Source organism: Falco naumanni, chromosome W, assembly GCF_017639655.2.
Source record: "Falco naumanni isolate bFalNau1 chromosome W, bFalNau1.pat, whole genome shotgun sequence".
Lineage (NCBI taxonomy): Eukaryota > Metazoa > Chordata > Aves > Falconiformes > Falconidae > Falco > Falco naumanni.
Window position 1 is genome coordinate 19,454,768 of NC_054079.1, and position 26,864 is coordinate 19,481,631.

The 26,864-nt window shown below is 44.2% G+C and overlaps 1 protein-coding gene across 3 annotated transcripts in view; it reads right to left on the reverse strand.

Annotated features, from left to right (window-relative positions):
• The window catches only part of LOC121080491 (DDB1- and CUL4-associated factor 12-like), an 83,218-nt gene that overhangs the window by 31,165 nt on the left and 25,189 nt on the right, over positions 1 to 26,864 (reverse strand). For 2 of the 3 annotated variants that reach the window (XM_040578530.1, XM_040578529.1), the window contains 5 exons: positions 26,669 to 26,862; positions 25,512 to 25,577; positions 24,617 to 24,779; positions 22,173 to 22,357; positions 21,146 to 21,421 (listed from right to left, as the gene is read on the reverse strand). In XM_040578530.1, coding sequence (XP_040434464.1) covers positions 21,263 to 21,421; positions 22,173 to 22,357; positions 24,617 to 24,779; positions 25,512 to 25,577; positions 26,669 to 26,862 — 767 coding nt within the window. In that variant the 3' untranslated portion in view covers positions 21,146 to 21,262. Of the gene's footprint in view, positions 1 to 21,145; positions 21,422 to 22,172; positions 22,358 to 24,616; positions 24,780 to 25,511; positions 25,578 to 26,668; positions 26,863 to 26,864 lie in introns of those variants that run through there. The other variant, XM_040578531.1, reaches the window with a different exon arrangement.

Consider the following 26,864-nt stretch of genomic DNA (forward strand, 5'->3'; position numbering starts at 1 on the left):
CAGTTGTTACATTCTAGGAATTCCCCAAATCTTAAGACAACCTAAAGGAAGTTGTTAGCTTCCTTTTTTCCTACGCAAAAGTTTCCCTTTTACTTTTGCTGTGAGGTCCCTCTTGTTCCTGTGAGATTCCGCCTTATTCCGTCCCGCCCCCCGCTTTCCGTCACGAGGCCTCCGGGCTTTTAGGAATGGCAGTAACCTCGGGTTTGCTCGATCTGCCCTCAAGATCGCTAGCGGCCACCCCTTGGTCAGCAAACCCCCTCCCAAGGTACCTTTCCTCCTGGGGACTACGCTGCGCGCCGGACGTCTCCGTGCGTCTCACCAGCCGCCCCGTTACTAAACATACCGTTTTATCCGCGGATCCAGGGGTTCTCTTCTGCTCCCGGGTGAACAGCTGAGAAGAGGAGGCTCCTCCGAGGAAATCTCCCGGGGCGCGCCTAGGAGCGTCCGCTCCGCAGCTGGTCCCTCAGCCGAGCAGAAATCCTCCTGCCTGGCTCGCCAAAACTGACGTGCGGAATTAGACTCTATAACTCGAAAGTTATAAAGTAGGTATGTTTATTGCGCGCAGATGCACGGGGGATCGCTCCTCCACAAGCGTGCATACCCGAAGTGACGAACGATCTCACATTTATACAATGAAACAAATGAATATTCAATTAACGCCTATACATATTCGTTACCTTAACCCCGCTTCGTATATTAATTAGCTTATCAGTCCTTTGCCTGGAATGTGGTGGTCTTGCAGGTTTGTAGGTGATTCATGTCCTTGTGACCATCCCATCTTCTCCAGCAAGGAAACTTAGCACTCCCTCCCTCTAGATAACATTTAAATGTCTCTCATCTTTTCTCATTCTCTTTTAAATAGCCCCTTTGTTAGAGAAAGAAGGGCAGGCGTCTCCCCGTCTCCCCTTTGTTAGAGGAAGAGGGGCAGGGTCTCCTCAAAAACTGTAGTTGTCTCCTCAGAGCTGTGTGCCTATGTGACCAGACACCGCACCCATGACCAGTCACCATACCCACATTCCTGAGCAGACATATACAATCACGGGCGGTGTTAAGCGTCCCCATTTCACACTATTTCTCCATATCACTACTGAAAAGAGCTGAGCATTAAAGTTACCTGCTTCCTAAACTCACCAGCAGCACAGATTCCACATAACTGACAATTCAATATGTGATAAACATAGTCATGATTCATGTAAAAAATAGAAAGTAGTGTTGTAAGTGTAATTGTTGTACCCTGTGTAAATCTAAAATAGTTTGTGATCACTATAACCTGTATCACAATTGTAACGAATAAGCGCATGTGCTTCTCCTTTAAGACAACGTAACCACTTCTTAGAAAACTCCTCTTTCCCCTGAGGCAATCGCTACTTAGAAAAGCCCGCCAAAGAAAACAAAGAAAGCACGCCAGGGAAAGCCCGCCAAAGAAAACAAACCCCCGGAAACTCTCAAAAGCGCGCCAAAGAAAACTCAATAGGAGGAGAAGGTGTACCCTAACGACTCAATGGTGAAAGAGCAGGACGAACATCCGGCGAGAAGAGATTGGTCAAGATCCGGGGATAAAAGACGCTGCTTTTAGGAGTTAAGTGTGTGTGTGGTGGAATTAATTGTGTTCTTCGCGTACCTAGCGCTGGGGTTTCTGTTGCTTATTGTTTCTCAACCTAAATTGATCGAACCCAAAATAAAATTGTTTTAATTGTTATCGTTTATAGCAATTTAGTGACCCCGACGTGATCTCGCTGTGCTTTCTTGGACTGTGACTTCTCGAGGGGCGCCCCACAGATTGTGGCTCGGGAGTAGCAGTCTGGGTCAGTCTCCAGAGATCAACGAACAAAAGGGAAACAATAACCAAAAGGGATTGGAGCTCCTAGGGAAAAACTGCAGTATAAAGGACCTGTAATTCTGGCGCACGAAGGTCCGAACGAAGACGACAGAGTCGTGAGTATAAGGGAAGCCGTTCGGTTGGGTGGGTATCGGTTACTTGTGTGTAAGAGTGTGATTGAGAAGGAACCTAATTCTGGAAACGGACTCTAGGTTCGGAGCCAGGATTTGAGTTCCGAAGCGAGTGTGGAGGTCTTCTAGCCGCGGTTCCAAACTCCCGCGAGGGACTTGGCCGGTGAAGGACCAAAGCGGTTCCTATAGGATTCGTGGGTGGGATCGCGACTCCTATAGGGTATGTGGGTGGGTGAAGGGTTCAGCCCCCTGCAGGACACTCTTACCGGTAACTAAGGGCGATAGGAAGCCGCTGTAAAAGTCCTAGGATTCGCGGGTGGGTGGTAGGTCCAAAACACCTTGTATCGGCAACCAAAGGTGTAATACTCCCGGATATCGTCGGGGGGGCGCATAACCCGTGCAAGACACTTAATGGTTGCTAAGGGCGATAGGAATTGCCGCAAAATTCTTACAATGGGCCAATATGAGTCAAATTTTAAAGAGGAAACAAAGGAAGAAAAAGTATACCCAAAAATTATTCCCCTAGGTAGTCCCTTGGGGACAATGCTCAGGCATTGGGGTCACTGGCCACCTCAAGAAGGAAAAACTAAGGAAAAAATGGTCCATTACTGTATGGAAGTGTGGATGAGAGAGGAAATTCAATCCGATTATATATATTGGCCAATATTTGGATCTTTTGATGATTGGCTGTCAGACATCGAATTTATAAGTGAATAATAAAGAGCCCTTTAGTCAGGAAGAAAGTGAATATGCTGCACTGTGGAGAGGGTCGGAGATGGGAAGATTGGTTTCATTATTTCCTTTGAGAGAAAAGAAAGGGAGGCATGGGAGAGAGAAACTAAACCAACCATGTTATTATGGGAGCCATTAGACAATTTACCCCCGCCTTATTTAAGGCAGGATGCAGAAGGCCATCAGGAGAGAATACATCCTCCACTGCCTCCTGACCCCGTTCCTTCGACTTCCCTACTCTCTCCTCATTTTAGTCACACAAGGAGTAAAACAGTACAGAAAGAGAGATGAAATTTATGAAAAAGAACCAGTGGCTCTGGCTTCCCTCCGAGAGGTACCGATGGGAGGAGATATAGGAGGAGTTGGATTTGTATCGGTACCTTTGAATACAGGAGATGTGAGATTCTTTAAAAAGGAAATGGGTTGTCTGTTAGATGATCCTTTGGAGTCTGTGAACGATTAGACCAGTTCCTAGGTCCTAGTACCTATACCTGGGAAGAAATACAATATATCTTAGGAATATTATTTACAGCTGAAGAAAGATCTATGATTAGACAGGCAGGAATAAGGATGTGGGAAAGAAGGCATCAACAAGGTCCTCCTGGGGAACAGAAATGGCCTAACCAGAACCTGAATTGGAATAACCAAAATGCCCATGATAGACAAAATATGTCAGATTTGAGAGAATTGATTACCCAAGGGGGCAGAATATTAATAAGGTTTTTAGTTAACAACAGGAAAAGAATGAGTCCCCTACGGACTGGTTAGAGAAACTGAGGAAAAATTTACAAATGTATTTGGCATTGGACCCAGTCTCTCCAATCGGAGAAGCATTACTAAATACCCAATTTGTGGCCAGATCATGGGGGGATATAAGAAAGAAGCTGGAAAAGTTGGACGATTGGCAAGATCGAGAATTACAAGAATTGTTGAAGGAAGCTCAGAAAGTGTATGTATGGAGGGATGAGGAAAACCAAAAAAATAAAAGCAAGAATGCTTGCAGCAGCAGTCCGGGAAACTCAGCAAACGGAACTAGAGCCCTTGTGGATCAATTTCTAAAATTTTATGGGTGCATAGGAATTTTTGAAATTGTGAAACAAAAAGTACAGGGTTGTTTGATTTGTCAGAAAATTAATAAAAAACAAATAAGACAGACACCAAAAGGAAGGAGACCTTTGATTCACTGTCCTTTTGAAAGGATACAGGTGGATTTTACTGAATTACCAAAGGTGGGGCGATATAAGTATGATGATCATTGACCAACTAACTCACTGGGTTGAGGCATTTCCTACTACAAGAGTCACGGCTCAGTAGCGAAACAATTACTTGAAAATATTAGTCCCCGATATGGGATGGTGAGAGTAATAGACTCAGATCAGGGATCCCATTTTACATCTAAAGTTCTTAAAAATATTATATTAGTCTTGGGAATCTGGTGGGACTATCGCACTCCCTGGCATCCCCAAAGTTCTGAAACAACAATTATCAAAGCTCATGATTGAGACAAAAATGTCATGGATAAAGCGTCTTCCCTTGGCCCTGTTAAATATCAGAACTATGCCAAACTCAGAAACTGGAATCTCACCTTGTGAAATGTTATATGGGATGCCTTATACTCAAGGGTTGCCAATAGGTCATCCAAAATTGGAGGATATGACCATTCAACATTATATCGTAGAACTGAATAAACATATGAAGGAGCTCAGGGCTAAAGGACTGTTAGCTCAGAGCACTCCTTTAGATTTCACAATAAAAACCTGGAGAGAAGATAACCTTAACCTTCGCTGGGAAGGACCATTTCTTGTTCTTTTAACTACAGAAACGGCAATAAGGGCAGCTGAAAAGGAGTGGACACATGCTTCAAGGGTAAAGGGACCAATAAAGGAATGGAGAGTCGTAACTGAACCTGGGGACACCAAACTTGCCTTTAAAAGAACTGGGGAAATTCATATTGACTTCTGTAAAAGGGTAAACTAATGAATTTACATAAATTTAAAGTACAAGAGAACCGATGTTATCTTTAGTAGCTGATGGAACCCACTTTTCCCCAATTTTCCAGGACCTCTGTTGGTGTTTGTGTTGGAAGTCTTAAAAAGAAAGGCACTCCTTGGTAAAAACTGGAGAGGGCAAGATCTGAGGGAATTGGTGCTGCAGCTGACAAGGTCTGCTGAGGGCTGCAACCCCTGGGGCAGTGACCGCTGAGCATTATGATCCTGACCGGACCTCTCTTGATAAGGGCCCTGATTGGAATCCTGTGGGAAGGTGTGGACACCCTTTATACTTCCAACTTTATATTGAGAAAACAGAGGGATGGATAAAGAAAGGAGAAGATAACTAACGATGTTTTTTATCTAGCTTGTTTTATCATGAGATGAAAGCGGGAGTCAAATATGAAGTTCCCACAGTTGCTAAAAAATCTGTTTGTAAAACTTGTCAAAAATATAACAAAGAGTAACTAGTTCTTATGTGTGTGGAGAGGCACACTTGGATTTGTGGAAAATTAGCATTTACATCTTTGCCAAAGAATTGAGTTGGGTTATGTATAGTAGGTACAATAAAACCTAGCTTCTTCCTGTTACCAGTAAGTAGGAGGGTGATTTAGATTCCAGTATAGCATTGGACTACTGTTGGCCCAGGAAAGGGGAGTTTGCTGGAAATTTAATCTTACCAATTGTTGTATGTAATTGGGTTACCAAAGTGAGTATTGTACTCCTGGGAATATTTGGGGGGGGTTGTTAGTTATCCCCTGTTTATTTCAATGTTTTACTTGGTTAATACTATCAGTGATACAGATTATGCAACTAGAAATAAGGAATGACTACAACACAAAAAGCTATTATTGAATTGGAAACTAAGACATGAATCAAAGGGGGGATTGTGATAAATAGTCATGATTCATGTCAAAATAGAATATAGTGTGATAAGTGTAATGGTTGTACCCTGTGTAAATCTAAAATAGTTTGTGACCACTATAACCTGTATCACAATTGTAATGAATAGTCTATGTCTTGGTTTTAGCTGGGACAGAGTTAATTTTCTCCTTAGTAGCTAGTACAGTGCTGTGTTTTGGCTGTGATGTGAGAACAGTGTTGATAACACACTGATGTTTTTAGTTGTTGCTGGGTAATGTTTATACTAAGTCAAGGACTTTTCAGTTCCTTGGGCCCTGCCAGCCAGAGGGTTGGAGGGGCACAGGGAATTGGGAGGGGACACAGCCAGGACAGCTGACCTGAACTACCCAAAGAGGTATTCCATACCATGTGATGTCATGCTGAGTATATAAACTGGGGGAAGAAGGAAGGGGGACATGTTTGGCTTTATGGCGTTTGTCTTCCTGAGTAACCGTTACATGTGACAGAGCCCTGCTTTCCTGGGGATGGCTGAGCACCTGCCTGCCCATGGGGAGTAGTAAATGAATTCCTTCCTTTGCTTGCGTGCATGGTTTTTACTTTACCTATTAAATTGTTCTTATTTCAACCCTGGAGTTTTACATTCCTTTCTGATTGTCCTCCCCATCCCTCTGGGTGAGGGGGAGTGAGCAAGCAGCTGCATGGTGCAACCAGGGTTAAACCACGACGGTCCTTTTTGGCGCCCAACTTGGGGCTCGAAGGGTTCGAGATAACAGATTTGATTGGAATGTGCTAGTTTGAATTTATAGCTGTTATTGTTGTCTAGCTATTAAGGGGCAGGTTTCTATGCTTGCCATGGGGCTTGCTTGCCTCACTGTATATTAGAGTCAAGTGCTCGTTAGTGGCTGCTTCTTGCTTTTGCTGCTTGCTGTACTGCTTATCATCTCACTGTGCTGTGCCCAGGAACATCTTGATAACAGCAATGGCGATGCGCCGGGGCTGGCAGATGGCCAGGGCATGGCTGCTGTTTCTGTGCTGCTGTACTGGACAGGCTGGAACTCCAGTGTGAAATTGAGTCAAAGGGACTGCGACCTGTGGATGAGTCCACATGGGAGCAGGACACGCCAAAGCCCCTGTGGCCGTGAATAAGTCCATGCCTGAGCAGGTATATCTTGGAGTGTCTATGGCCATGGTTATGTCTGTGCTGCAGCAGGTATGCCTCTGAAGGAATTGTGGCCCAAGGACAAGTCCATGTTGGAGAAGGCACACCTCGAAGCATCAGTGGCTGTGCATGAGGTCATGCTGGAGCACCTCAAAGTGTGTGGCCATGGATAAGCCCACAACAGAGCAGGTACAGCCCTGGAGGCAGCCAGAGATAAGGCCATGCTGGAGCTGATTTACTTTTGAAGGGACTGTGGCTGTGGATGAGTCTATGCTGCAGCAGGGATACCCCTGGAGAGACTGTGGCTCGTAGCTGAGGCTCCACTTGGAGCAGGTTGCAGTCTGTGGATAAGTCCAAGCTGGAGCAGGGGTAAGGGGAGGAGTTCATTGCAATGTTAAACCCTACGGACTGGTCCGAAGGGACCAGGGGTGGAGATTGTAATGGAAATACCTTTTAAATTGTTGTAACCCATGATTTGAGTTTCATGTTATAGGAATGACTATAGCAGGAACCACCTGAACCATTGGAGGACAAGCCTTACAAGAAGCAGTGCAAGTGCAGCAGTGACCTGACCTGAGCTGGCTTTGGTGCCTAATAACCCCATACAACACACAACCTTTCTTCTGAGTGACCACCATAAGAGATCGTGTTCATGGACTAAATGAACTCAATGGACTCTTTATAGACATTTCTACAGGGGTGGTGCATAGACTAGGGAAATGATGTCTGTGTATTATATCAAAGGATGGGAAGGGTGATGGTGGTTAATGAGGTTGCATTGGAGAGTGTGGCATGATGTAAATGGTATGGAATAAGGGGTGGATACTCTCCTGGTTTCAGCTGGGACAGTTAATTTTCTTCTTAGTGGCTAGTGCAGTGCTGTGTTTTGGATTTGGTGAGAGAACAATGTTGATAGCACACTGATGGTTTTAGTTGTTGCTGAGCAATATTTATACTAAATCAAGGACTTTTTGGTTTCTCAGGCCCTGCCAGCGAGAGGGCTGGAGGGGCATGGGGAATTGGGAGGGGACACAGCCAGGACAGCTGACCCAAACTAGCCAAAGAGGTATTCCATACCATATGATGTCATGCTGAGTATATAAACTGGTGGAAGAAGAAGGAAGGGTGACATGTTTGGCATTATGGCGTTTGTCTTCCTGAGTAACCATTATGCATGATGAAGCCCTGCTTTCCTGGTGATGGCTGAACACCTGCCTGCCCATGGGAAATAGCGAATGAATTCCTTGCTTTGCTTATTAAATTGTTCTTATCTCAACCCTGGAGTTTTACATTCCTTTCTGATTCTCCTCCCCATCCCTCTGGGTGAGAGGGAGTGAGTAAGCAGCTGTGTGGTGCTTGGTTGCGGCTGGGGTTAAACCATGACAGAGGGACACTTTTCAGGGGTGCCAAAGCGCCCTCTTCAGTAATCTAGAGAGACTGCAGAAAGATCAGCTTCTGTGTTTGGAGGCTGAAACTTGGTCCATAAAAACACCCTTTTTGCCCCCACACCCCGACCTGGAATATGCTTCATTTAATAGATCAACATCAGGGCTAGGATTTCCAGACCAGGAGTTTTCCTCTTGCATTGGTGGCACTTTACTAATAACTTGTTGCAGCAGAATTGGAGGATGCTCAGACTCCCGTATCTGGTTTCTTTCGAAGAAGGGGGAAGCACACTTCAAACCAAACCCAAATAAAGAACCAAACAAAACTAAGCAGAGCATGTTCCCTGTGACAGAGTCATCTTGCACAGTAACTAGAACAGTAATCCTAGAAATACACATCCTTCCATACTTCAACAAGATTTGTTTTTTCTCTGTATACTTCTGCTTTGTAAAGCTCCTAAAATAACCAAAGCAATATGTTGCCATCACAGAACACCACAGGCACCATCACAACACCTTTAAAAAACAATGAACAATAGAATTTGAGAGCCCCTTTGCTACCCCATGGTATATAATTTGTCCCTTTTCATAGAAAAGCCTAAATAGCCACGTATGCAGTGCTGTGAACTGATTCAGTTTAAGCAGCCATCCCACAAGGGAAGTAGAATTATGAAACACTGCAAGATCTGTTTGTGAAGTATCCCTGTCAGTGCTCTGTGTGAGCAAATTATACTTCTGAGACAGGTGTACATCTAGGAGAGCTCTTCTCTTGCCAAGATTTCCACATGGATTGCATCAGAGGGAACCGCATTCCTTACAGGTTTTCCATCCAAGTCTCTACTACCAGCTGGAAATTAATCCTGAGGCTCGCTGCTTGGCATTACTGATGAAGATACTGAGTACAAAGACAAGACTGACCACAAGGACACATGCAGACTAGCTCTAGGCAGTCTGGCAGGAACTGCGTAAGGGACTAAAGCTACTCTGAAGTGGTGGCTGTGATCTCCAGCAGAGACAGGAGAAAAGAGCATATCCCAGCCTTGTCTGTCTTCTCAGCTTCAGCCAACTGCCCATTTGGCACTAAAGCAGAGAGGTACAGGCACACTGCTTCACCAGTGACAGGAGCAGGGGAAAGACATTAATCCCAGCAGAGGACAGAGGTGTCAGTAACAATCTGAGTTTGGTGCCTGCCAAAAGGCTAGGAGGAGCACCCTGCAGTCCTGCATTTTAGCTAAGTATTAGCTAAGACCATCACCCTGGAATGCACATGCTTCACAGTTGGACCTGAAGGGCATCAGACCCTCTCCCCATCCTAGTACCACAGGAAGTTTGAGGGAATTTGAATGCAGAAGGCAGCAGGGGATTTGGGGAAAGACTGAACATCTCCTATAGCAAGCAGGATGACAGCATAAGCTAGGCACAAGGTGAACTAACAGAAAGTTATCTTGCTACATGGAAAGATTCTAGCTTGCATTGGACACATCCGAGATGCACTCTTTAACCCTGGAAAGAAAAAAGGTTGTTTATTCCGTTGGCTTATTAGAGGAGATGGCCAACCAGAACAGCTAAAATGGGAAAAGTTTCCACAACTTGGGACAAAAAAGGTCCTGGGTTTTAGGCAGTTTATGAAGAACCCATTAGCTACCACAGTAGCATACTAAGGAACCTTCAAGTACAATGCTTCAAGTACATGAGCAGGAAAAGGATGACTAGGGAAAATGTGGGCCCACTGCTGAACAAATGAGGTGAGTGTCCTAGTGATGGACACAAAGAAGGTGCAGTTACTGAATGCCGCCTTTGCTTCAGTCTTCACTGCCAAGGCTGGCCCTCCAGTTTCCCCAAACTCTAGAGGCAAGAGAGGAAGTCTGGAGAAAGGAAGACTTTCCCCTAGTCAGGGAGGATCATGTTAATCACTTAAGCAAACCCGACACCCACAAATCCATGCACCTCAATTGGATGCACTCCAAGTGCTGACTGCTGAGGGAGCTGACAGATGTTATTGCCAAGCCATTCTCCATCATCTTTGAAAGGTCATGGAGAACAGGAGAGATGCCTGAGGACTAGAGGAAAACCACTGTGTATTGGGTCTGGCTGAGCCCCATAGCAGCTCTCCTAGTGCTGTGCTTTGTATTGGTAGCCAGAAAGGTGGCTATAACACACCAGTGTTTTGGCTACTGCTGAGTAGTGCTCACACAGCATCAAGGCTGTCTCTCCAACATTCCCCCCCTCACCAGAAAGCTGGGGGTGGGCAGGATCTTGGGAGGGGACACAGACAGGACAGCTGACCCAATGTGACATTCCACACCATATGACATCTTCTCAGCAATAAAAGCCAAGAGAAAGGAGGAGGTAGGGGGGGACATTCATTTGTCTTCTGGAGCAACCACTACACTTACTGAAGCCCTGCTTTCCAAGAAGTGGCCAAATGTCACCTGCTGATGGGAAGTAGAGAATAACATCTTTTAGTTTTCTTTTGTTTCCACATGCATGACCTTTGGTATTGTTCTATTAAGCTACCTTTATCTTGACCTGACCCACAAGGGTTTTTTCATCTTATTTTCTTCCCCCTGTCATGGTTTAACCCCAGCTGGCAACCAAACTCCACAGAGCCGCTTGCTCATTCCCCCTCACCCAGAGGGATGGGAAGGAGGATCAGAAAGGAATGTAAAACTCCAGGGTTGAGATAAGAACAATTTAATAGGCAAAGCAAAAACCATGCATGCAAGCAAAGCAAAGCAAAGCAAAGCAAGGAATTCATTCACCACTCCCCATGGGCAGGCAGGTGTTCAGCCATCCCCAGGAAAGCAGTTACTCGGTCCCCAGAAAATGGTTACTCAGGAAGACAAATGTCATAATGCCAAACATGTCCCCCTTTCTTCTTCCCCCAGTTTATATACTCAGCATGACATCCTGTGGTATGGAATACCTCTTTGGCTAGCTTGGGTCAGCTGTCCTGGCTGTATCCCCTCCCGATTTCCTGTGCCCCTCCAGGAGGAAGTAGAGGAAAGATTTGATCAAGAGGCTAGTCCTTTGACACAGAAACTGGAGGAAGGAGTGAGAGAATTTAAACAAGAAGTAGAAACTACCCAGTCCCTGACCTCATCAGAACTTCAAGATGTGGAAAGATTACAGCCAGCAGCCAGGTGAGCAGATTGCTGTCTGGCTGCTTCGATGCTGGGATAAGGGGGCCAACAGTCAGCAATTGGAAGGCAAGGAAGCCCAACAGCTGGGATCCCTTGCTAGAAACCGGGGAATTGAGTGAGGAACTGGAAAAGAGGTGGCAACTTGCAGTCTCTGGAGACTGCTTCTGTCAAGTGTGAGGGTGAGATATCCATTCAAGGAAGATCTTGTGACCTCCCCAGGAAAGTGGACTACTGCCAAGGAAGATTGTTGGGGCTTTTGCTGTATTGAATGATTATACTGAACTTTGAAGCAAGTGGAAAAATACTGAAGAAATAAGACGAGGGCACGATCAGAACAGTGGAATGAAGAGGGAGGAACAAATTGCGGGTGCTTGCACAAGGCCAGGGCCAGCAAGGACGCGATAAGAGGAGCTGGGAAACAACAGGAAGGAGCCTACGTGCCTGAAAAAGTAGAAACAGAAATCTTGCCAATAAACAATTGTTAACCAATCATATTACTATACGCTTGTAAAGTAGCCAATCATATTATCACACGTTTATAGAGTGCCTTATAAAAGTGTGCCTGGTTTGTACAATAAACGGATCAGATCTTGAACTCCATGAGTATTTGAATCTGACTCCCGCTCGCCCAGAATGCCCGCAGCATCTGGTGACCCCGACGGGTGGATCGGTCAAAAAGTCAGGAGGATTCATTAAGGATCGTGTTACAAGCTGCGGAGCCGATGAGGATCCTGCTGCCAGCGGAGAGAGAGCTGGGCGCCCGAAGAAAGGCGGAATGTGCACGGCTGACCGGTGAGTCAGGAAACAAGCAGGATGGGGATCACTGCATCAGTGGTGGAAAAAGCAATCGTAGACAGTTTGATGAAACTGGCAGAGAAAACTGAAACGCCAGTCTCACGGCAGGCAGTAATTGATCTGCTATGTTGGAGTCGCCGCCGTGGTTACCTTGCTTCTACGCAAGATGTATACAATAATGAAACATGGAAGAAAGTGGGAGAGGACTTGTGGGAATCTGTGCAAGTCGGGACTAAGGGGGTAAAGACTTTGGCTCGCACGTATCGGGCTGTACGGGGTATGGCCGCGCAGTTACACGGCGAGGTGCAAGTCGCTGCAGCTGTTAAAGCTGCAGTGCGGCCTCCCGGCGATCCTACTGCTCAGTCAGAGGAAGAGCCAGAGGGGCAACCTCCGTGTGAAAATCCCCCCGATTATACATCTAAAGCTTATCCAGTAATGACTACGGCTGAACGAATAGCGTGGGGATTAGATGATGAATTACCACCCTGGTGTCCTGATAAGGAACAAACGGCAAGCGGCAGACAGACATTAATACCGGCAATTGCGAGTACTGGATGTAAAACTGCTGGGGTGGGAACGGCACAGCTCCACCAGCTCCTAAATAACAGACTGCATTTTTTGAAGCATGTTTGTCTTTGCAAAGGTGAAAGTTGAGATCTGACTTCCTGACCAGTGTTAAAATGCACCATGGCCTCTGGCTACTTTAAGATGATTGTGTGACTTTGGACAAACCTGGTAGGAGCAATGTTGAAATCAAGTTGAAAGTTATATTTCATCCTGAGACTGATGTTTCTGGCATTACATAAAGTAATTTTGATATGGAGAAATAGCGTGAAATGGGGACAATGGACATTGATTGTGATTGTATATGTCTGCTCAAGGAATGTGGGTATGGTGACTAGTCATGGGTACGGTGTCTGGTCACATAGGCACACAGCTTTGAGGAGACAACTACAGTTTTTGAGGAGACCCTGCCCCTCTTCCTCTAACAAAAGGGGCTATATTAAAAAAAAAAAAAAAAGAATGAGAAAAGGATGAGAGATATTCCAATGCTATCTAGAGGGAGGGAGTGCTAAGTTTCCTTGCTGAAGAAGATCAGATGGTCACAAGAATGTGAATCACCTACAAACCTGCAAGACCACCACATTCCAGGAAACGGACTGATAAGCTAATTAACATACGAAGCGGGGTTTAGGTAATGAATATGTATAGGCGTTAATTGAATATTCATTTGTTTCATTGTATAAATGTGGGATGGTTCGTCACTTCGGGTATGCACGCTTGTGGAGGAGCGATCCCCCGTGCATCTGCGCGCAATAAACATACCTACTTTATAACTTTCGAGTTGTAGAGTCAAATTCCGCACGTCAGTTTTGGCGAGCCAGGCAGGAGAATTTCTGCTCGGCTGAGGGACCAGCTGCGGAGCGGACGCTCCTAGGCGCGCCCCGGGAGATTTTCTCGGAGGAGCCTCCTCTTCTCAGCTGTTCACCCGGGAGCAGAAGAGAACCCCTGGATCCGCGTATAAAACGGTATGTTTAGTAACGGGGCGGCTGGTGAGACGCACGGAGACGTCCGGCGCGCAGCGCAGTCCCCAGGAGGAAAAAAAAAAAAAAAAAAAAAAAAAAAAAAAAAGGGGGGGGGGGGGGGGAAGCTAAAAACTTCCTTTAGGTTGTCTTAAGAATTGGGGAATTCCTAGAATGTAACAACTGAAATAGCGCTCTGTGTCTTGTTTGTTCTATGTGTTGTCTTGTTACATGTTCAAAACTCGGAGTTATGAAATGTATGTTGAAAAATAATAATATTCTGGTAATTCGTAGCAAATAGCGGAAAACTTAACACTCTGCTCAAGACCAGGAAAAATGTGGGGTTTTTTGTTTGTTGTTTGTTTTTTGGCAATTGTTCATTGAAATGCATGCTTTGTGAACTGTCAGTGTTCCTAAAAGTTGTACATAAGTGCACGGTACCATATAACATACTGCTTGTGTGACTGAGGGCTGCCCGGAGAGTGTGAATGGTGTGATTGAGATGCGCATTTTGATTTTCCGTGTATAGCTTAATTATTTTGACTGAGTGTGAGTGCAAGAGTGCTTGAGACATGCGTTTGAGTGCAATATAAACAAGGAGCTCTATCCGTGTTTCCGACCTTGGGTGGCTAAGGCGACCGGAGAAAAAGTAATTAAAATTGTAAAATGGGAAATGGAAGGAGTAAGCCCTGTGAAAAATCACCCTTGGGTTTCATAACACTCTCCTGCAATTAATGTTGTTTCTGAGGAGAGAGGGAAAATGGGACGAAGTATCCACCGACAGCTGGAGGAGTTAAGAGATCGTATACATCAAGTTAAAAAAAGGTTCTTCAGGTATAGATGCGTGGTTTGCTTCTTTGGGCATTGGAGGGTGATTGAGGGATTTACTGAAACAAGGTCTGTCTATATTGTTGTTTGTTATTCTTTTGTTACTTTTAGTGCCTTGCCTTTTGTATTAATGCTGTATTTAAAAAGAAAGGGGGAGGTGTTGGGGCTCTTGCTGTGTTGATATTGTTGTTTGTTATTCTTTTGTTACTTTTAGTGCCTTGTCTTTTACAATGTTTCCAAAGTTGTGTGGAACGCAGTATTAATGCTGTATTTAAAAAGAAAGGGGGAGGTGTTGGGGCTTTTGCTGTATTGAATGATTAAACTGAACTTTGAAGCAAGTGGAAAAATACTGAAGAAATAAGACGAGGGCACGATCAGAACAGTGGAATGAAGAGGGAGGAACAAATTGCGGGTGCTTGCACAAGGCCAGGGCCAGCAAGGACGCGATAAGAGGAGCTGGGAAACAACAGGAAGGAGCCTACGTGCCTGAAAAAGTAGAAACAGAAATCTTGCCAATAAACAATTGTTAACCAATCATATTACTATACGCTTGTAAAGTAGCCAATCATATTATCACACGTTTATAGAGTGCCTTATAAAAGTGTACCTGGTTTGTACAATAAACGGATCAGATCTTGAACTCCATGAGTATTTGAATCTGACTCCCGCTCGCCCAGAATGCCCGCAGCAGCAGATGTCCAGTACTTGAGAGAATTAGCAGTGCTGGAATTCATGTATGGTGACCTAGACAATGACAAGGTCTCCAAAGATTCACATGATGTCCTGTACACACGAGCCATGTGGAGGAAGGTGATTCAAAGTGTCCCAACATCACATTCTAACAGCTTGGCAGCGATGTATTGCCTGAATATGGATACACCAACTGTGGAGGTAGTGTCTTCTTGGCTCCAAATCTTTGAAGAAAATCTCTGTACTCCCTTATCCCTACAGGGGAAGCACCTTGGCTGTCAGGGGCACCCCAAGAAATCAGTCCTCTCCCGGCCCAGCCAGAGGGAAAGGGAGCCCCAGGTACATGCCACATGGTTCACTGTGGTTCTTCCTGCGTGACCAAGTGGAGGACATGAGGATGGGCGATGGTGAACCCACCTTCAAGCTGGAAACCCGTGTACACAAACTGAGAGGGAAGACAGCTGTTAAGAAGGGGTCACCCAAGAAGGCTGTCAGCATAGTGGCTGTAGAGACCCAAGAAGGCAATCAATGCTCTCCCAAACAGAAAAACTGAAATCACCTCCCTTGATCCTGGTGAGGGGACTTCTGGTCTGGCACTGCAAGGGTCAGACAGTGAATACTCTGACCAGGAACAGGAATAGAGAGTCCCTGCCTTCGGCCAGGAGGAGGAAAGGGATGACCAGGTATGCTGGACTGTGTGGATTCGATGGCCTGGCACATCAGACCCACAGAAGTATAAGGCTTTGGTAGACACTGGTGCACAGTGTACGCTGGTGCCATCAGGGTATAGGGGCACAGAACCCATCTGGATCTCTGGAGTGACAGGGGGATGCCAAGAATTGTCCGTATTGGAGCCTGAGGTGAACTTAACAGGGGACAAGTGGGAAAAGCACCGCATTGTGACCGGCCCAGAGGGTCCTTGTATCCTTGGCGTAGCTGACCTCAGGAGAGGGTGCTTCAAGGACCCAAAGGGGTACCGATGGGCTTTTGGTGTAGCCACTGTGAACACAGAGAAGATCAAACAGCTATCATCTACCCTGCCTGGCCTCTCAGAAGATCCCTTCATTGTGGAATTGCTGCAAGTTGAGGAACAGCAGGTGCCAATTGCTACCAGGACAGTGCACCAGCAGCAATATCGCACAAACCGAGACTCCCTGGCTCCAATCGGTGAGATGATTCATCAACTGGAGAGCCGAGGAGTCATCAGCAAGACTCACTCACCATTTAATAGTCCCATATGGCCAGTGCAAATGTCTGATGGAGGGTGGAGGTTAACAGTAGACTATTGTGGCCTGAACAAAGTGACGCCACCACTGAGTGCTGCTGTACCAGACATGTTAGAGCTCCGGTATGAACTGGAGTCGAAGGCAGCCAAGTGATATGCTATAATTGACATTGCCAATGTGGTTTTTTCAAATTCCTTTGGCAGCAGAGTGCAGGCCACATTTTGCTTTCACGTGGAGGGGTGTCCAATACACCTGGAATCGACTGCCCCAGGGGTGGAAGCACAGCCCTACTATTTGTCATGGACTAATCCAAACTGCACTGGAAAAGGGTGATGCCCCTGAACATCTACAATACATCGATGACATCATCATGTGGGGCAACAAGGCAGAAGAATTGTTTGAGAAAGGAAAAAGAGTAACACAGATTCTTCCGAAAGCTGGTTTTGCCATAAAGAAAAGCAAGGTCAAGGGACCTGCACAGGGGATTCAGTTCTTGGGAATAAAATGGCAAGATGGACGCTGTCATGTGCCTATGGGTGTGGTCAACAAGATAGCAACTATGTCTCCACCAGCTAACAAGAAGGAAACAAAAGCTTTCCTAGGCCTTGTGGGGTTCTGAAGAATGCATACTCCAGGTTATAGTCAGCTTGTGAGCCCTCTCTATTGAGTAACCTGAAAGAAGAACTGTTTGGAGTGAGGTCCCTCGCAACAACAAGCCTTTGAGCATGTCAAACAGGAAATGGCTCATGCGGTAGCTCTTGGGCCTGTCTGGACAGGACCAGCTGCTCAGAATGTACTCTACACTGCAGCTGGGGAGCATGGTCTCACCTGGAGCCTCTGGCAGAAAGCATCAGGAGAAACCCAAGGTGGACCATAAGGGTTATAGAGCTGGGGATATCGATCAGAAGCCTACGTCCTCGTTTCAGCTGGGATGGACTTATTTATCTTCTTAGGAGCTAGTAAGGTGCTGTGCTCTGACTTTGATGTGAGACTTTTCAGTTCCTCAGGCCTTAATAGCAAAAAGGCTGGAGGGGCAGAAGGAATTGGGAGAGGACACAGCCAGGTCAGCTGACCCAAACTAGCCAAAGAGATATTCCATACCACGGGATGTCATGCTCAGTATACATACCTGGAGGTTGGCTGGGGCAGGCAGATTGTTGCTCAGGGACTGGCTGGGCATTGGTCAGCAGGTGGTGAGCAGTTACATTGTGCACCACGTGTTTCTTTTTTCCTTTCTCTCTGGATGTTATTCTTTCCCTTCCCCTTTTCATTATAACTGTTATTGTCACCATTGTTATTATTGTTCTTTCATTTTTATTCTATTTCAATTATTAAATTGCTCTTATCCCAACCTTCAAGTTTCACATTCCTTTCCAGCTCTCCTCCCCATCCCTCTGGGTGAAGGGGGAGCGAGCGAGTGGCTGCGTGGTACTTAATTACCAGCCAGGGTTAAACCACAACAGTCCTCTGCACCCCAACTGAAAAAGAGATACTAGCAGCATATGAGGGCGTTTGAGTCGCTTCAGAAGTTATTGGTACAGAAGCACATTTCCTTTTGTCACTGCACTTGCCTGTGCTATACTGAATGTTCAGTGGAAACATCCCTTCTACACATCATGCAACCAGCGCTACATGGAGTAAGTGGGTAGCGTTGATCACATAACGAGCTTGACTGGGGAAACCCAGCTGCCCAGGAATGTTGGAAGAGATCACGGACTGGCCAGAAGGCAGAGATTTTGCAGCATTGTCTGAGGAGGTGGTTCATACCCAAGAGGCACCACCATATAATGAATTACCAGAAGATGAAAGGTGTTATACTTTGTTTACTGATGGATCCTGTCGCGTGGTAGGAAACCATGGGAAGTGGAAAGCTGCTGTGTGGAGTCTCACACAAGTCGTTGAAGCCACTGAAGGAGAAGGGGAGTCAAGTCAGTTTGCAGAAGTGAAAGTCATCCAACTAGCCCTAGACATTGTTGAACAAGAAAAGCGGCCAGCGCTCTTATCTCTACACTGACTCCTGGGTGGTGGCTAACGCCCTGTGGGATTGGCTACAGCAGTAGAAGATGACCAATTGGCAGGGCAGGGGTAAACCCATCTGGGCTGCTGCACTGTGGCAGGACATCACTGCCCAGGTAAAAATCACGACTCTAAAGGTACATCATGTAGATGCTCATATGCCCAAAAGCTGTGTCACTGAGGAACATCGACACAATGAACAGGTAGACAAGGCTGCCAAAATTGAAGTAGCTCAGGTACACATGGACTGGGAGTGTAAGGGTGAGCTATTTGTCACTTGATGGGCTCACAAAACATCAGGACATTTTGGGAGAGATGCAACATACAGATGGGCTCGTGATCAAGGAGTGGACCTGACCATGGCCGCCATCACACAGGTCATTCATGAATGTGAAACATGCACTGCAGTCAAGCGAGCTACACAATTAAAATCTCCCTGGAATAGAGGGTGGTGTCTGGGTTTTTGATATGGTGAGGCCTGGCAAATTGACTACATTGGATCACTGCCATGAACACACCAAGGCAAGCGCTATATACTCACCATGGTGGAAGCAACTACTGGGTGGCTAGAAATATACCCTGCAAACCATGCCACTGCCCAAAACATCATCTTAGGCCTTGAAAGACAAATTTTGTGGCGGCAGGGTACTCCAGAACGAATTGCATCAGACAATGGAACTCATTTCCAAAATAACCTTATAAACCCCTGGGCAAAGAAACACAGCATCAAATGCATGTATCACATCCCTTATTACCTCCAAGCCTCTGGAAAGACTGAGACATATAGACGCTCAAAGACTATGTTGAGAGCCTTGGGCAATGGGGCATGGAAGTGTTGGGATACAAATTTAGCAGAAGCCACTTGGCTGGTTAACACCAGAGGATCTGCTAACCGTCCTGGTCCTGCCCAAACAAAACCCCTACATACTGTGGGAGCAGATAAGGTCCCCATAGTGCACATAGGGAAGTGGCTGGGGAAGGCGGTGTGGATTGCTTCTCCCATGGGAAAAGGCAAACCCATTTGTGGGATTGTCTATACTCAGGGACCTGGGTATACTTGGTGGGTAATGCAGAAGGATGGGGAGACCCACTGTGTGCCTTAAGGAGATTTAACCTTGGGGGAAAAATAATCTGTGATGTGAGTTTTATGCTCTGGAAGTAATGTAGCAGGAGTGACTTGAACTGCCAAAGAATGAGATTAGCAAGGAACCAGAAAAGTGCAACAATGACCCAAACCAAGCCGGTGCTGGTGCCCAACAATCAAACATGCTGCTTCTCCTGTCCTGAGTACCCATCTTGACAGATGGGGCCAAAGTCATAGCCTCTTGTGAACATCTGAAGGAGTAGAGGAAGCTCATGGAATGGAAGAGTGATATCTCTATCTGTTAAAGGACAAGGGACAGTAGTTAATGAGAATGTATAAATCTGTATGTTGGGTATAAAGATGGTTTAGGTATGTAGTTTCAGTTGTAAGTGTTGGTAAGAAGGAATTTCAGTAGTGAGAATTAAATACAATGGAACGGTTAGAAGATATATATATGTATTAAGTTACGTGGGACCTAAGCATGATGCAAATGGTATGGAATAAGAGTTGGAGATTATATTGGGTCTGGCTGAGTCCCATAGCAGCTCTCCTAGTGCTGTGCTTTGTATGGGTAGCTAGAAAGGTGGCTACTGCTGAGCAGTGTTCACACAGCATCAAGGCTGTCATTCCAAAATTCGCCCCCTCACCAGTAGGCTGGGGGTGAGCAAGGTCTTGGGAGGGGACATAGACAGGACAGCTGACCCAATGTGACATTCCACACCATATGACATCTCAGCAATAAAAGCCAAGAGAAAGGAGGAGGTAGAGGGGGACATTCATTATTTACGTTTGTCTTCTGGAGCAACCACTACACTTACTGAAGCCCTGCTTTCCAAGAAGTGGCCAAATGTCACCTGCTGATGGGAAGTAGAGAATAACATCTTTTAGTTTTCTTTTGTTTCCACATGCATGACCTTTGGTATTGTTCTATTAAGCTACCTTTATCTTGACCCACAAGTGTGTTTTTTCATCTAAAACCCCCACCTTTTTTCCACCTTGGCTCATCTGGAAAATTGATAGATTTGGTTCATTTTGAATGACAAAACACTCATGTCCCTAGGTCCCATTTCCTCCCAGCACCTCTGCAGGCCTTCAATGTCATATCACCCTGCAACAGACATGCTGCAGAACAGCCTACAGAAACTCTGGTTGTGCAAGCTGATAGCTGATACCTGGGACAGGCAGAGAAGGAACAGAATATCAATCTTTGCTCCTGGTATTGCTGAAAACTATAATTCAAATACAAATGCACTTCTGAGAACTCCTGCACTTCAGGCTTGATGGACAGTACCTCTGGGGCATCTATCCCTAGGCTCCAATGAGTACAGCTTAAAATTACCATATTCATCTGCATATAAAGTGTCATTAGACTTTTATTTTTATAAAATAAGATCAACCCAGGCCAGGGCCAGGCTCTGCAGATAAAGTAGTAGCTTATTTTTTATAAATATTAATATTTATTAATTACAAATAGTCCTCACTCCAGGTAATGTAACTGACAAAAATATCTGCAGACACGCAGCCCCTAGGCTTTCATAGAAAGCCCATGAGCAACCACTCTATAATAAAGGAATCCTATCTCACAGCAATGTAGGGGAGGGAGCACATGGCCAAGATAGCCTGAATATGGGGAGAGAGTCATTTGGAGTAAATGCAATAAAAAAAAAAAGATTTCACAAACCCTTCACGTAAAGGATCAAGGAGGTTAAAGCAAAAAGCTAGTTCAAAAAGATGTACAAGATTGCTGGAGACCAACAGAAAATTCCACCAAAAAATAGCTTGCATTTATATCAGAATTCAATGGCATAATACAATTTAGCTGTTAAACAAGGGAAAGAAGTGAAAATCTGTGTAAATATCAGCATTTAGAGAGGTGTCATTAGCTCCAGAGACCAGCATAATTCCCATGAAGTCCTGACGGAAGGGGGCCTCCTGCCACAAAGAGCTTTGTTCCAGACAAGTCGTAGCAGTGGGTGTAAACAGCATTTGGGAAGAAATTTATGTCAGAAAAATAATTCCTCCAGGTTTCATCATGATTCTGTTAAAGAAAAGTTTAGATTGTTATTGTTGCCAAACAAACTTAAAACCTTGTTTCACAAAAGCAGAAGGTAGCTTCCAGAGTCTAAGAAGGGATCTTTTCTGTTAATACTCCCTGAAGTTTCAGACAGATCAACTTGAAGGTTTGTCCTAAAGCTTTTTCTGAGGACATTTGGGCCAAACATTGGAGGGAGGAGGTGAAAGGTAGGGAAAGTATCAAGTTTCATTAGTTTTTAAAGTTACATCACAGTAACACAAAAGATAAGAGAGAATAGACAAAGCCATTAACTGCTTTATAACAACATATAGGAAATCAAACTCAAGTGCCTGCCACAGCATTACCTCAGGAAGCCAGTTTCTAAAGTTTCACACAATTAAATCTTGGAGTACCATGTAAGAGTACTACATTTTTAAAGGAAGACAATGTATTTTGTGTTTGAGATTCTGAAAACTAGAAGTTATATTACATTCTAAAATATGAAGATCTAGAAATTAGTTCATTTCCGATTCAGTGCATAAGTAGCCAGAATGCCTTATGCTCAAGCAACCAACCATTCAATACCCTTTGATAAAGCTTTTGTAGAAGCAATTCTACATCACTTGTTGCTTTTCCTGGTTATAATTATTGGTTACATGATCACAGTTTTGCTGGGACATATTTCATACAATAGCTCCCATTACTACTAAAATAACCAGTTTGAGCCCTATGGCACTCCTGTGTAAATTGTCTCCTACAGTCTCAAGCTACTCACCAGCCAGCCTTTCCCAGTAGTCAACTTCAAAACTTCACTTCCTCCCAATTTCTGCTTCTGTCCATAGCAGGCACATAGGGGCTTTTCATTCAGGAACCTCTGGGCTCTGATATCATAAAACAATAAGGAACCTTGCCCTGTTCCCACTGTGATGATGTGCTCGTAGAAGCTCGCTGATCGTATACCTGTCAAACAGAGAAGGGACATACAACACAGTAAGGAAGATAGATGCTTTGGCTCTGCAGTGCTGCTTGCTTGACGTCTAATACTTTTTTTTTTTTTTAAGAGGAACTACCTACTAGTATTCTCCACAACACCCAAGTTTCTCCACTGCTCTGAAGCAATACAGATAAATCCCATTGATACCATTGAAACAGCAGCTTTAATTACACATACTACTTTCTCTTCTCCTCTGCGGTCATCAGCTACACTGATGGTGCATAGTAAGAAGCTTCATTCTCAGCAGGCCCCAGCTCTGCCAGATAAGCAAAGATCATAAGCCATTTAGGATCAAGAGCAGCTGTGTTCTGTCTGCCACAAGCCTCTAAGCAAATACACCATGAGTACATGGCAGAGGAAAGAACATGACATTGGTTTCCTCCATGAGCTCACACCCTACCTAGCTAGCTGCCAAGCTGTGATAAATGACCATGCGAGAAAAATTACTGTCCTAGCTGCCCACCAAGTGCATTTTGCTGATCAACAGGCTAGCTGTAAGCAAGTATAACCATACTAATCACTAGTCACTTTGCTGTTAACTTAGATCAGGCTCTAAATATTTTTGAAGCTATCCCTGCTCAAATATTCTCACACAAGCACACCTTATTCTGTAGCTGGCACTTTTAGTACTTCACCCAGCAATGAAACCAGACTAAAAATCCTATAAGCAAAGCATCATCATGTTACAGCAGCACATGGGAAGCTAGTTCCCAGTCCAAATAAAACATTCTAGCACAATTCAGTTATGCCACTGAGTAAAAGGAGTATGTTTTGTTTTCACAAAATCTAAATCTGAAGCCTCAGCCAAACATGGATCCCTTGGAAATAGTTTTGTGGAGATTCTGTATGTAGAAATTTGCATTCCTTTGTAGGAATTTTTAGAGGTGCTGCACCACTCCAAGTCCCAGCGAGATCAAGAGAAAGTTGAAACACTCAGTATCTTGGGAATATTACTTAAATGCCTCCATCACCATGCCAAAAAAAAAAAATAAAATCCACCTACTATACAGATCAGAAACCAGCATTGAACAAAAGCTTTCTCCAGACATGAACTAGTGCCCTAGAGATACTACCTACACATAGATCGTTTCCCCAGCAGGGATGATCACATACTCGAGGCAGCAGCTTTCAGCCACCAGCCACCACTGGGCACTGCACTCCAGCGTCTTGGTACTTCTTCCCTATAATTCTCAAGGGTGACAGTGTCAGGACCTCCACAGAGCCCTCACTGACAGCAGGTCAGGACAAGGACCATTGCTAGTAAGATGTTCAGGTAAATAATATGAGCTAGTGAAGCACCTTCTCTCATGTTACAGAAGCTTCTCCTGTATCTGAAAGAAGCAGACCCTGACACATTTATCTAGACAGCACTGTTAAACTCCAGTAACCACATAAATAAAATTTTCCTAATCCTTGCCTATTTGCATTCTCTTTTGATAACTTCTTCAGTGAGGAGATGGATGCCTAGAGTCAAGTTAAGTAAGGACTGTAATTTATTAGTCTGGGATTAACATGGTTTTAAAATGAGCATCACAGCACAGTGCCTTCTCATGCTTGAAAATAAAGGGTATGGAAAGATGTTTATGGGACCATGAACCCTGCAAGCCCTCAGGCTTGGCCCTGGTGATAAAGTTCAATTGGACATACTGCATACACATCAGAAGAGGAAAACAGCACTTAAATCTGCAATTTTTTTGGTGTTGGTTTTTTTTTTGAGAGTGAGCTTTTGTATATGTAAAGCAAGTAAATACACATTGAAAACTAAGTCTCACTCATGGCTTTAAAATTACAAAACAAGCATTCACTCACAGCACAGACTCCCAATATGATAGCACGGAGCAGACAACATGCTTCCCACACACACAGAGAAAAATGCCAGAATAGACAGTATTAATACCAGTACAAAGACTGGATTTGTTTTGAGATGAAGTAAAACAGAATAAGGCATAGTAAAAAGTAAGTAAAATGCATACTTTTAAAAGTTCAGTAGTATTTGGATGGTATACTACTTAGTTGATCATAAAAGCACTAATATTGTCTATCAGTAGATTTCAGAATTGCTTTTAAGTTTGGTTTGTTAGTTGCTCGAGGAATATTGTCATAAAAGCAAAACCTATTACTAATGATTTGGTCACTGTTATATGAAAACCCCTTCCTATTTATTAAAAGCTTATCTTACTGCAGTCTTCATAGCTACTTGAAGCACCCTTTGACAAGTTTCTTACCACTGCCTCGTTCTTTGGAACAGACTGATTTAACATTGTGAGAAGGCTGCCTGGGATCCAGGAAGGAGACATGTGCCTGTGATCCTACTGCATACACTGACCACTCCTGACTGTAAGCCAAACACACATTCTCCCTGCAGTATGGCAACTTTGTGGAAAGTAACTGGAAACAGAGGAAAGACAAATTAATGCATGAGAGGGAGAAGGAAAAAAAAAAAAACCCAACGCAAAACACTAATGGAACAATTCTGTAAGATATGTTCAAGAAAGTTGTGGTGGGGAAAAAAACACCACAACCAAAATGCAGCTATAAAACAAGTTCATCACGACAATAGAACTTTAAGAGAAAAGCAACAACCTGATCCAGAGAAAAAAACCTGAAGGAGATGGGATGCCTTATCTGAACCAAGCTGAGATGATAAAGGCTGAAGCCAAGTATTATGCAAAGAACAATGGATATTTTAGTAAGTTGTTTTACATATAAGCTGCTGTTATTTCTTCAGGAGGTATACACAGACATCAGCTCTCAGCTGAAAAAAGCTTACTTCATACATTAGCATAGGTATTTCTGGGTTTGATCTGTAATCACACTTAAATAAATGCAACTTCCTTTATGAAGACTATATGAAGTATCCATCATACTCTATGGAACAGTTCACTTCAGCTCACCCAGAACTGGCAGAAATTTAAGAGCACTTCCCACCCTTCAAAATAAGGGGAGTGGAAAATTTATCTCCGCAAGTTTATTTTTTAGGATATTTTGTTTTACATAAAACTTTTAAGTGTTTTACAAACACTGCTGCTCTTTGTTCAAGCATTTAAAGGAGATTAAGAATAGTGAACAGCCTTAACTGCTATGCAATTTTTGAAATTTTACACCAAAACAGAAAAGCACCTTTGATAGTGTGTGCTCTGCTTTCCAAAGATGAAAATACCCATCTAGGGACACAGCTCCCAGCTCCTGTTTAAAAAACAAAAGTTAGTTTCCTCATTATAGATGTGCTTACAAACTCGCACTCTACTAGGCAGGCTACATATTCCAGATTGTACTCCTGTATAATCCTGCACGTGCTTATCAAGCTAAATTTTCATTTTACATTTATCTTGATAGAACACAATATAGCACAGAGGTGCCAGGTAAAATAAGAATTAATAAAAACAGTAAATAACCAAAAATAACTTTCAAAAGTATAGATCTTGTTAGACAATCAAATAATGAATTATTAGACAGTACAAGCTGGAGTTGGCAATTCTCTACAGCAGCTTCCACCCTGAAGTAAACATTTATTTCCAGGTACTACTCTACTGAAACAGCTACACGAATTCTCCATCACAGAGGAGTAGTTAATAGCTATAGTAAAAAATAAAGCCTGCACAGGAGCACTGTGCTTCTGATAGCACACCTGCCTTTGCTTCAGACCTCCTCTGTTCTTTGAGGGCAGAAAGAAGAGTAGGGGTATGAATTGCTACTCCCACTTGTCCCAATACAATTAATCTCTAGTAATAACAAGAGATCAGCATGGGGGAGGTTAATATTTACCGTTTGTCCAAATACCAACAAAATAACACCAAAGCAAGCACTGGTGCCTGCCCTGTGAGTCAGTCACCTCAGTTGCTGAGCAATCCAGTAACAATTCAGCCATCAAAACAGCAACTGACTGAACATTAGCTAGCCATCACAAAAGGTGAAGGAAAGCAGCAAGTGCACTCAAGAGTGGGATTCAAGCTGCAAGAGGTTTTTTGGTGCTTTATCTGCTTTTTGTAAACATTCCTCGTCTGCCCCCCTTAGGATGCAAGTCTAAAATCAAATCCACAGGAAAACAGTTCCTTCTGAAAACACGTGGGGTTTTTTCCCTACTGGACTACAAGCACTTGGGGCAAAAGCAGACATAGCAGATAAAGATGACCATCTCTTATGAGAAAGATGTAAAAGGATCAGGGAAAAACAAAATATTAGACTGCTTCTCTAGTATATTTGATTTAGATTACTACTTTTTCTGATACCTATGGACAGCTTTAGGACTTCTCAACTGTCTTACTTCTCTTACTGACCTTGTTCTTATTGTTGAAAGCCAATGCTCGGACTTTGCAGTTATCAGGATTGGTGTTCTCCTTGGGGATATCCTTCAGAGCCCTGTGTGTTATGTGAGCATAGACAGGAACTTGAGAGAGATTATGCCTGGCATCACTTTTGGACAACACATCCTCTGTGACTTCCCAGAGACCCATCGAACCATCCCGGGAACCT